This window comes from Antedon mediterranea, chromosome 7, assembly GCF_964355755.1.
Source record: "Antedon mediterranea chromosome 7, ecAntMedi1.1, whole genome shotgun sequence".
In the NCBI taxonomy this organism is placed as follows: Eukaryota; Metazoa; Echinodermata; class Crinoidea; order Comatulida; family Antedonidae; genus Antedon; species Antedon mediterranea.
In genome coordinates this window covers 18312103-18324933 of record NC_092676.1, presented here as the reverse complement: position 1 = coordinate 18324933, position 12831 = coordinate 18312103, and the positions used below count along the sequence as shown (strand labels likewise).

At 33.1% G+C, this 12831-nt stretch overlaps 1 protein-coding gene across 1 annotated transcript; it reads left to right on the top strand.

Moving 5' to 3' along the window:
- The first annotated feature begins 122 nt into the window (after positions 1-122).
- LOC140053990 (SCY1-like protein 2) lies at positions 123-9916 on the top strand. The gene is made up of 16 exons (XM_072098781.1): positions 123-158; positions 903-1082; positions 1179-1336; positions 1621-1765; positions 2171-2320; positions 2837-3052; positions 3638-3757; positions 4106-4231; positions 4615-4791; positions 5188-5310; positions 6228-6341; positions 6530-6662; positions 6974-7092; positions 7712-7812; positions 8038-8113; positions 8399-9916. Exons 2-16 carry the CDS (start codon positions 933-935, stop codon positions 9458-9460), a joined length of 2970 nt encoding a protein of 989 aa, XP_071954882.1. The 5' UTR covers positions 123-158; positions 903-932; the 3' UTR covers positions 9461-9916.
- Positions 9917-12831: the final 2915 nt, after the last annotated feature.

Genomic DNA, 12831 nt, shown 5'->3' with positions numbered 1-12831 from the left:
AGTGACGTCACTTCTTAGAGCCTAGGCCTCCTTCCTCCTCTGTGTTTTTTCTATACCATCCCCCGACGTAAGAGAAGAGCCACCGCGACACCATCACCACTTACGTACCGTATATGCCACACGGGCCTATTTATTGGGCTAGGCTTTTGCTTTTGAAGGTAACTGTTATTGTAATTAGGAATAGTGTATCTGGAATAAACTAGGCTAGAACCCTAGCCTATTACTAGGTCTAGGTAGTAGTAGTATAATTATATATAACATTAATAATACATAAATTGACCCATTTTGATTTAAAAAAAGTCTATTTCTAGGCCTAGGCTCTAGGTAGGCTAGGTAGCTAGCCTCTAGGCCTACTAGTAACTAGGCTAGGCCTAGTAGGGCCTAACCTAGCCTAGCCTAGAGGCCTACTAGGCTAGGCCTAGACTACTAGCCTAGCTAGCCCCTACTAGGCTATCGCCCTACTATCTAGACTATCTAGGCTAGGCCTAATAAGGTAGGCATGGCATCCCTACTATCTAGGCTAGGCCTAAGGTAGGCATAGCCTTATGCCATTTAGGCCTAGCTAGGGGCCCAGGACCTACTTAGGACTAGCCTAGTAGTAGATAGTATTTAGGCCGCTTTTTAGCTGGTATATAATAGGCTGACCGGCGGTTACGATAAAATAAACTTCTTGTATTTTGTATGAAGAATAATACTTAAAAATTCCTTTCATAGCCTCCTACCTACCATTACCTACCATGTCCTAGTCTAGCCCTAGGCAATTGGTGAGTACAGTCAAAGTAACACAGTACTAAAAAAGCGTAACACTAACGAGCTTGATGCAAAATATGATTCACCTTTGTACTTTGTAGGTCAGTCCTCACATACTGTACAGACAGAGTACAATATTTTTTTTATCTCAGAAACAACTTGCTGAAAAATACTGTGTAACCATGGATATGTTTAACAAATTGAAGAGTACTGTCGGAGGCCTTATTGGAAATCCTATAAATCGAGAGTTTGATATTGCACGGCACATCGGGAGTGCGGGACCAGGATGTCTGTGGAAAGTGTATCATGCATACAAAAGATCTACGAAACAGGTAGGAAGTGACCACTGGCATAGTCAAACATGCCAATAATGTAAATCAGGTGGCATTTTACAGCATATTGACATTTCTCAACATTTATTTAAACAGGAAGTAGCAGTATTTGTATTTGAAAAACGCCTACTGGAACAGTTCATACGTAAAGACCGTGATGTTGTTTTACAAGTGTTACGACAAGGAGTCACTCGTCTTACTCGTTTACGCCATCCACGTATACTTACGGTTCAGCATCCACTGGAAGAATCTCGGTTAGTATGAAAATTGATTAACGAGTAGATAACCATTTGATTTGTCATACAGGACAGACAATGTACTTTAGTTAAATATTTTATATAAAATATTATTTATTGTATTCTTGATGTTTAAATGACAATATATCATATCTGTATTGCAATGACTGTAGGCCAATTTTTTTAGGCAACTTTATGAATTGTACATAGCATCTTATGAATTGTACATAGCATCTTATGAAGAGAAGATAGACTGTAGCATTACAACTTTACCCCTAAAAGTAAAATGTTAATGTTTTCAGAGATAGCCTTGCGTTTGCAACTGAGCCAGTATTTGCAAGTCTTGTAAACCTATTGGGTAGCTCTGAGAACATGCCATCTCCACCACCACCTGAATACAAAGGTCATGAACTTTTTGATGTGGAAGTCAAGTATGGTTTGCTTCAGGTAAAGAATCTGCTGATTTTTTCATCATCATCAGTTACGCATCTTGTCTTCTGACATGATGCTTTTCAGGCCATTTTACTCTGGTTTTGTGTTGTGTCTATATAAGTCTAATTACTACCAATTCAATAATACTAACCACATAATCAATACAGTAATATATTCTGATTCTAAGTTAGCACGATCAACAATTTCAATATTTGTGTGTGAGAAGGCATTACATTTGATACATGCCACGTCACTTCCTTCTTTTGTACGTTTGTGCAAGAAGCTTTAACCTATCCTTCAGATGGGATGTTGTGCTGTGTTGCTTTCAGAAGAATACCTAATTTAAGCATTAATGGAAATCAATCTTGTTTTCTTTTTTAATTTTTATAATTTCAAAATGATTGCTTTATTTTTATCTAGGTGACGGAAGCTCTTGCATTTTTGCATAATGATGTGAAAATGGTTCATGGGAATGTCTGTCCAGAGAGTGTTATGCTGAATTCAAATGGTGCTTGGAAACTAGCAGGCTTTGACTTTTGCATATCATCATCTAGTCCACAGGACCAAGAGGTACCTATACACTCATACAAAGTTGTTCAGTTAATGACATAAAGGATTTTCTAAACATTTGCAGTGTTATAATTTGAAATATCCTGCTAAAATGCTTGGCCATAACCACTAGGTATACAGTTCACAGTAAAAGTTCAGAATCAACAGTAGCATGAAATTAATCAATTAATTTTATTTATTCAACTTCTCACTAAAATGTACATACAGAAAAAAATAGCCAGAACACACACTTAGTGAAGGATAGGACAAAGAAGTGGTAAACACCTAAAACTGTCCAGTCCCAATTGCACAATGAAACATATCAAATTATAATATATATTTATATAGGCCTATTTAGCATAGTTTCCCTTAATTCGATGTTCAAAAGCATATATATACAAGGCAATTATATTTTTAATTAGTTACTAAATAAATTAATTTCAAGAGTCTTATTTATTGAACAAAAACCAGTGTTTTAAACGTGTTGTAGCCAAAATTTCAAGAAATTTATTAAATGAAAAGTACTACATTTTCTAGCCAACTTTTAGCCATAGAGAATGGAGTAGTGAGATGACTCCACATGCACAACCAAACCTGAACTACTTGGCTCCGGAATATATCATGACTATGTCATGTGATACGTCTAGCGACCTGTTTTCATTGGGAATGCTTACGTATACATTGCTGAATTCTGGAAAAATGCTTTACACATGTAACAATGATGTGAGATTGTTCAAAACAAAAGTTAATGAGGTAGGAGGCATTATTTCTACTATAGTGAAAATAGTAAAATACAGAGGGATTACCACCTATCTGATAGGACAGCGATTAATTTACTATTGGTTAAATCCTTGACTGCATGTGCCTAAAGACATAAAATAAATTTCAGACGTTTTCTATTCCCTTCAATAAAGCCAAATGTATTGCAGTCCACTCTGTTACAAACTATTCACACTTAACAACAACTACAATTGTGCAACTCTATAATAACTCTAAGAGTGTTGCCAACAATATCTATTTTTCTAAGAAATACAGTTGGCCTGTAGGGGCCATATTCACCATTCACACTTAGGCTAAGGGAAACAAAAAATACAATTTAAAGGCAATACTTAAATATTTATTGAGTTAAGTGAAATACTTTTAATATTTAAAGGAAATATCTCACTTAAGTGTGATTGGGGAATACAGCAACATATAAACCATATTTAACTGGTGATTTTCCAATTGCAATACAACCGAAACTCACTCACAGTTTCTTAACATTACTAAAGGTCGCAAAGGCAATAAGTCTCTCTTACAGCTCTGTATATCTATGTAAAATCTTTATTTCTTTTACAGGTAATACGTAATCTAAATATGGCCAAATTAAGTAAACTTCCAGATGGTTTAAAGGAATATGTAAAGATGCTACTAAGTATGACATCTACCGTTCGTCCAGATGCTGACCAAATGACCAAGGTGAATTTCTAATTAATCTATTAATGTTCAAACTTATGGTCAAGTTTAATAATTACCAATGCAGCAAAATATGTAATTGTAACCTTAACGAACAAATATTGTATAATGCTAATTAATAATAATTTCTACAGTTTTTTAAAGGATCAAACCTTGTATTGTAACTGTAAGGGATATTCCAGAAGCATTTTCGATAAGCAATTTGTCACTTTCAAACGTGCTATATAAATCTATATGATATTAATATTAAAATATATACAGTATATACAATGATAATGAAATAGTCTATTTAAGTTACATCTTGGTGGTGTTTGTTTTTTCTTTATGTTGTATTTGTTTATTGGTTGATAGATTCCATATTTTGATGATGTTGGTGCAATGACCCTTCAATATTTAGACTCTTTGTATCAACGTGATAATCTTCAAAAGTCACAGTTCTTCAAAGGACTTCCAAAGGTTTTGTCAAAGCTCCCAAAGGTAAATTTCTTTTATACAGTACAATCCCTATTAAGGGTTCCACCACCTTCATGACCCAACAAAGTATTCCATTAATGTGGGTTCCCCCCCCCCCCCCCCACCCCACCTAAATAGAAGTTCACCATAATCTTAAAACATATTTCCTCTACAGTAGTTTGTTTCACATGAAAGTGCCTTTTTAATAGGGGTGTTCCCTGAATAGGGATAGGTTGGATTATTAAAGCATATATTTTCCTTTGTGTTACAGGAATATGTCCTCTTTAATATTATAGGTGTCCCCTTAATGGGCTTTTCCCAAAGGGTTATACTAAGTGGTGTTGATATACAAATGTTTTCTTTTGGTTTCTTTTTTTCAATATTTCCATATATTTGTTCTGTTCTAGAGGGTTATACACCAAAGAGTGCTGTCCTGTCTTTTCAAAGAGTGCTTTAACCCAGATATGATTCCATTTGTCTTGCCAAACATTTTATTAATAGCTGATGGGTGCACAGAAGCAGAGTACAAGAAATTAATTCTACCAGAATTAATACCAATATTTAAAATTCAAGAACCAGTTCAGGTAAAAGGAAACAATTTTTATGCCAAATAAAATATACCTGTGGTGGACATTTTACGAATAAAATATCACTATAAAAATGTACTGTAAATGTACTAATTGATCGATGTTCTTCTGATATAAAATTTCATGAAAAATGGAAAACTACTAAAACTGTAATTTTGCCTACTATTTAAAATTTATCATGAGAGCCAAAAAAATGTGACTCTATTGTATGGAAATGAAATATCCTCTTGTTTCACCTAACAAACAGTATAATAAGCGTTATTTGAGCAAATTGAGCAAATATTGAACAAGAAAAAATGCTTTTTAATATTATTTACATTTCCTTTCAGATTTTGTTGATATTTATGCAAAGAAAAAATCAAGCTTTTTAATATTATTTACATTTCCTTTCAGATTTTGTTGATATTTATGCAGAGGATGGACCTTCTGTTGAGCAAGACACCACAAGCTGATGTTAAGAACCATGTATTACCCATGTTATACAGAGCACTTGAAGCGCATTCGCCACAAATCCAGGTATCACAATCAAAACCAAATTATTGTAGAACCCCCTTAATAACAGGAACACCTTTTGAACCCAAACAATTTTTCCCTAAATAGGACTACAGCTATTCAGGGGACACTAACCTAAAAACTAAAATTGCCCCCTTAAAACAAGAATGATGTTTCTTAATGGTCTAGTTAGGAGTAGACTCACCTATGGTTGCCATGCTTGGAGGGCAACAGGAAGTGAAATGTCCAAACTTAGCACAACATACAAAACCTTCCTAAGAAGAATGCTAGTGAATGGCTTTCAAAGAGTCTGCCCACCAAACCATGTAGACATATCCTCAGATGAAGAAACAGATGAAAACTATATAGACTGGCGTTACGTAATTGATAATGACGATCTCTACAAAATTACTGGCTGTCAACCGCTAGAAGAATATGTCTACAAGCAACAATTCAACTGGATCGGACATGTAATTAGAAAAGAAAATGAAGATCCTACAAAAATTCTTACTTTTCACACAACACAAAGTAAACGAAGAGGTCGGAAGATACCATCAGTACTTGATAGAGTTGTACAACAAAGTCAACTTACTAGATGCAACTTCATTAGAGCCTGCTTCAACAGAAATTTATAATTCCCAGCAATGTTTTAACTGTATATATGAACTGTTTTATAAGTTGTTTTGTGACTGTGTAATTTGGTAGTAGTCACTCTCATACTGTAGGCCTACATTTAAAAGTAACACATCCAAATGCCAACTTCAAGTCAATGGCTATCAGATGTCTCTGTGAGACGGTTATTTGAACCAGTACCAGTACCAGTAATACTATAGGGGTGTTGCAAAGGAAGGGAATAGGATGATATAATAACTTTTATATATTGTCATACAATACATAGAGCCTTGAGTCATTTTGATATTATAAATGTTTTACATTTTTAGGAGTTGTGCTTGAATATCTTACCAACGTTTGCTGGAATGATTGAATACTCATCAATGAAAAATGCAATAATGCCTAGGATAAAGCAATTATGTCTACATACAGAGAGTTTAGCAGTAAGAAACATTGATATTTCTTCACCTTTATCCATCAACATAGTGCATTAAGAAGGAGGGTTTGATAGTGTGGTTTACCTATCATAAAGCACTACATTTGTCACTTGTCAAAAAACCTAAAAGTGTTTCTATTAGAAGCCTATCTTCATTAGAACAAAGAGATGTAATATTCTGTTTCTTTTCTCTAGATACGTGTCCACTGTCTGTTATGCACAGGAAAGATGTTAATGCATATGGACAGGTGGTATGTACTGGATGAAGTTATACCATTAGTAATGTCCATACCATCTAAAGAACCAGCAGTATTAATGGGTACACTAGGTAAGTTGAACATCTGTTATATTTGTTATCAAGCAATTGTTATCAATTAATGCACAATAATGTTGTGCCATAAAGGCTTTTAAATCTATGTGATGGATTGTAATGAAACACATGTAGACATTTTAATCCAGATTCATTTGTTTTCCTACTCACCATAATTATCTGCCATTTTTGTAATATTAAAATTATGATGTGTTGTACAAGTCCGTCTGAATGCACGGAGATGTTCTGTAGATGTCTAACTATAAATATTAATTGAAAGATTGATTGTAAAACACAATTATGTTTTATTAATTTTTTGTTAATTTTAGGCATAATAAAAACCACAATGGAACATAAAAAGCTTGGAATGACCAAGGAAGTTATTGCAACCAAAGTACTGCCATTCTTGATTCCACAATGCATTGACAATGGTCTCAATCTAGAACAGGTAAACACATGAAGTTCACAATGAAATATTGAAATTTCAGTGTCATTTGAATTGTTCAATCTGTGATAGTGAAAAGTCACCCAATTGAGAATCAGTTGGTTTGACATTTCTCAATTATTTTTGTATAGTTGTTTCAATTATACAGTAATATGTGTTTGTAAATTATAAAGGGATAGTCAGAAACTATAATAAACCGCCCAACAAGTAAATACCTGAAAATTGTTCAATCCATGTGAGTGAAAAGTTACTTTGAAACTTAGAAACAAATCTGAGTAGTCTGCTTGATTTGGAAATACCCTGGCTTTTCAATTTCTTTTATTTTTGAAAATTTTATCCATAGCAACAAATGTACAAACAGAAAAATACATTTTATATTATGTTTGATAGAGTACTCATTTCATTATGTGGAACCATATCATGGAAGACCTATTGAAATATGTATATACAGGTGTGGATTTCAGGTGTCATTAGTTGTTAAATTGTATTGTATCACCGGCACTAAACCCACATAAACCAAAACCTATTCTGTTGTACAGTGATATCCTCAACTGGCTGTAGCTGCTAAAATCAATTTAATTAGAAGTATCCCAAAATGTCATTTATTTATATTCTCTTTCAGTTCAATGCCTTTATTTTAGTGATCAATGAGCTCATATCTAGAATAGAAGCAGACCACAGAGGTAAACTAGAACAACTAGCGTCCATGCAAGCAGAACAAAGGTTTGTATATACATCCTTATAACACACCTGTATCGTATATCCTTGCCATTTGATTGGTTATTCTCTATCACTTACAAATATCTTTTATATTTGTTTTGTTTTTTCTATGTATTGTATATGCCAGAAATTGAATAAAAATAAAATAAAATATGCTGTTCAGTACAGTATTCTATTTGTTCCAACTTGCCTGTGACTTTCATATTTCATAATTTTATTTTTTAAAAGAAATACTTTGAAGTTTACACGAGAAACGCAGGATAACTCTGCCGTGAGAGCACCTCCTGAAGCATCAGATGGCGTTGTAAGTGAAGAAGAGATAAAATATATTTATTATTACATTTTATAACACACATGGTTGTCTTGTAATTACACATCACTTGACATCCATTTGGTATGTTAAATGAAACATTCCCTCATAAACATTCATTATAATTATTATCTTGTATATTATAAAACCCTGTTCTGTGACCTATGTTGGTTGCAGCCAAATGTTTGAATATTTAACACATTTATACCTGGTTGCTCTCACTTTGTGACAAGGAGGTAGATGTTTCTTGTGAGTGAAAGTTCTATTAATTTTTTTTAGATGGATACAATGTTCAAAAGTTTTGGGCTTGCAAGTTTCCTAGGATCGTCGTCAAAAAGATTTGATGCAGCCAATGAGGATACACGAGAAGAGAGTGTACCAGAATCTGTTCAAACTGCTGTGCCACAAAAAAAGAGTCCGCCAAAATCATCTTCTGTTTCTTTAACGTTGGAAGAAAAACAGAAATTGCAAAAAAAACAAGAACAGCATCAGCGATACAAACAGCAAGAAAAGTTATCACCATCAATGGCTGTAACAACATCTAAAGCCCAACCTAAAAACCTTACACATACCTTGATGGACAAAAACCTAACAAGCCTTTCATCAAAACCAAACACTGCTGGCCTAGGATCATCACAAACATATTTTAGTTCTAACAATTCTATGGGAACCTATTCTAAAAGTAATGTAAACAGCAGTTCTATGAATTTTACTTCCACATCAGCTTCGTCTAAACCATCGCAAAATAAAGTAGATTTATCAGCATTTGATTCTTTATTGCCAAGTAAACAGAGTAATCAAAGAATTCCCATGAATCAAGTGGGTCAAAAGTCAACAGGAAGTGGCATTGGGCAACAGACAAGTATAATAAACAATAGGATAAATGGCAGTCAAGGAATGATGGGAAGTCAAGGAATGATGGGAAATCAAGGAATGATGGGAAGTCAAGGAATGATGGGAAGCCAAGGAATGATGGGAAACCAAGGAATGATGGGAAGTCAAGGAATGATGGGAAGTCAAGGAATGATGGGAAACCAAGGAATGATGGGAAACCAAGGAATGATGGGAAGCCAAGGAATGATGGGAAACCAAGGAATGATGGGAAACCAGGGAATGATGGGGAACCAAGGAATGATGATGAGAAACCAAGGAATGATGTCAAATACAGGATTAGGTATGTCAAGTAATCAACCAGGAACAATTAACAATTCATTTAATCAAATCAATTTGCAATCACAGAAAAACACGATAAGTACTAGTGGAATGACAACATCACAAGCAAACCAAAAATCAACCTCATCCTCTTCTGCAGCTAATGACTTGGCTGATTTGTTTGGATAATTTGTATATAATTCTGTAAATCATTGTAACATACAATCATGTCAAACTGAACTCGAACTCTGAAATGGAACTCTAAAAACATTTGTTCAATTTTAATCAAGAACCATGGATGTGTGTAATTTTAACAGGAAAGAGAGAGAAGCAGAGAAGCCAACTTGCTGTATGATATAAAGAAAAATGTATTCATAATTGGGGCTGAGGTTTTTTTTTTATCAAGTACTGTAAGTTTACCCATGAAAGCAATAATGTATATCTGAATGCACATTTGGCAAGTTGCTGCTGTAATTAATAGCATGCTTGAAAATAAATTCTGCAGTAAATCCTTATTTTTGTTTTTATTCATTTTATATAAAATTGAAACATTTCCACAAAAGCAGCTGATTTTCTTTAAAACATTTTTTTCTTTTAAAGTATTATAAATTATTATAATTTTCATCAATTATAACCTAAATACATTGTAATTCTCAAACATATATATATTTCAATGAATATATTATAATATAATATATATTTGCTTTAAATTGTTTTTGTTACTTTTTAAATTTCCACAATTATTTTTATTAAACAAATAAATAAACATTAAATCATTTCTGTTTATTTCAGTGTATGTAAATATTTCTGTTTCCATTTGTGATTTATACTAAGCATTAGATACTTATTTATTCAAAATATTTTAAAACAATAAATATGGTGCAATTAAATATGGTAAATGTATTTACTTATGATAGAGTATTTATTAGGTATAACTTTCTGGTATACAGTCAAATTATTGTATCATGAATTTTTCTAAAGTTATACTCTACTTTGTACAAATTAATACATCATGTTTACAATATGTTTGTGTTTATAGTATTATAGTAGTGTAGTAATAGTTTTTTCCGTATTAATAACATTCCAAGCTCATTATAAAGAAATTATATATTTATGATTATGAATTAGTTTTATGAATTAAATATTGTTTTGTTTGTGCCGCTACATAAAGATTTAACTTTTAACATAATCAAATTAGCTGAAATCAAACAAGCCCTTTTTGCTCTTCACAATTCCAATCTTAATTTAAAGAAATAATATACAGTATTTATGATTATGTATTAAGTTTTTTTATGACATAATTATTGTTTAGGTGACTATATACCTTTTCTGATGAAATCAAATATTCTAGGTTTTAGACCGTTGTTCGAATTAATATTAGCAAAAGAATGAAATATTTGGCACATATGGCGCTTCATACGTTAAATACTTGCGTTTTCAGTTTAAAAAAATTGAACTAACATAAGAGACTTGTCCGTCCTCGCTGAAATCTCATAGAAAATATGGAGATTTATTTCAGCTTTCATAGTATGTTTGTCATATGTATAATGTGTATGAATGATTGCAATTTAAATTTTCTATAACTTCAGTGCAGTCTAATATAAATGTTTGTTGAGATGCATTTTCAAAATTACGTCAACGTCTTTTACTTGATTTTTTATTAAATGTAGCCTAACTTCATTTTTATGTTTAACTGAGGGGAACTTATTTGTATACGAAAACTAATGGGGATGGTTTGTTATGGCTATGACAACATTAAGTACATTAAATAAATATAGAACAGATGTTGGTTTCATCGTTATATTTTCAATTAATATCTCATAAAATATATAAAAGATTTTTCAAACTTTAAATTACCATTTAATATGATATTTAACCTACCTTTTCCCGCCCTTAAGTTCCTCATAAATCTACTGCTTCCGATCCGATCTTACGTCATCATCATGTTATTGTTAAATTGGACACCCAGCAGCAAAACAGAATTCATGCACTAATGGCCTCCTGATTTATTGGAATTTGAATATGTTTCTAATAGACACAAAACGCATCCATATATCATCAAATATATGAAAGATCTAAGTTTTAAATAACTGTAAATTAGCATTTAATGGCTTTTAACAATTGTCTCCTAAATCGACTGCTTCCGATCCGATCTTACGACATCATCAGGTTATTCTGAAATCGGACAGCCAGTAAAACAGAATTCATGCACTAATGGCCGAATTATTTATTCGTTATTTATGAATATGCTTTTATTTGACAAAAAAACGCATCTTCCCGTTTATATTGATGATTTTATTTATTTGAAGTGTTGCAATCTAAATAGGCTACCTATCTGTCATTGTGCGCGATTAGAGAGTTTTAATGTGGGCCTAATTATGTACAGTCACTACGCTCATTTACCGTTAACAATTTGTTTTATTGACGATGTCGATAACTACATAATACAAAGAGGTGGTACTCTGTTTTTTAGTGTCGAAGAAACTTATAAACTCTCCACACCAACAGACATATCCATTAACAGGCTGTTAGAAACTAAAATAATAAATAGGCCTATAGGCCTACTGTAGTATTACAACCTATATTGGTAGTGCTGGGTACGTTACACTATTTTGCGTTTTTAAATAAATGTCTTGGAATGTTTTATGAAGACATATATAGTAGGCCTACCGAAATATGCACCATGCACCGTCATCATGGAGTAATAAACTAATATGTTACTCCATGGTCGTATCATGTATCGTGCGGATATTCCCCGTCCGGCATGAATAGTTTCCTCTATCTATGGCATACCAGTTTATCCATTCTACCGTAAAGTAGGTCAACATTATAGACTAATGTAGAATTTATTTTTGTTATTGGGGGAAATTCCCCGTTACCCATTCACAATAGGCCCATGATTTCTTTTTATATTAACAATTTCGACAACGATCGCACCTAATGACTAACCTTTTCGACTCCACACAATGTGCGTGGGAACAACTCTTATTTAGGCCTACCAACCGCATTTCTCATCTATAGACTATAGGTCACAATATGTTTTTCTATTGACTTAAAAAAAACTACGAGTTTACGTAACAGACAATCGACCGAAAGGTTTACTTAGCCGACATTCAACTTGCTGTCACTGCGGTTAGCCTATATAATGGACAAATCTCCTTTTTGTCCGTAGAAAGGGGAAATATTCTGCTCAGTGAAGTCTCTATTCCACCAAATAAAGTTCTCAGTCCGCCGGGGCAGAATGGGTTGAGTTTGTATGTGAATGATTTTATAATCTAAAATCTAATGGATAGGCCTTTACACAAAAAAAAAACACACAACACTGTTTTTTAAACCGGCGGCGTGAACACTGTGGAGGATCACATCCAAGCTAACTTTGGACAAGAAATATTTTTACAAATACGCCGATCGACTTTTTGACTTAACATTTTTAAATACATGATTGTTTTGAGGAAGGGGATTATGATTGAATTCAGTTTTCCTTCTGTAGTTGATTTAGCTTATATAGCCTAAATCTCTTACGTAAATTATTTACGTAAGAGCTTTGGTAAATCGTGCGT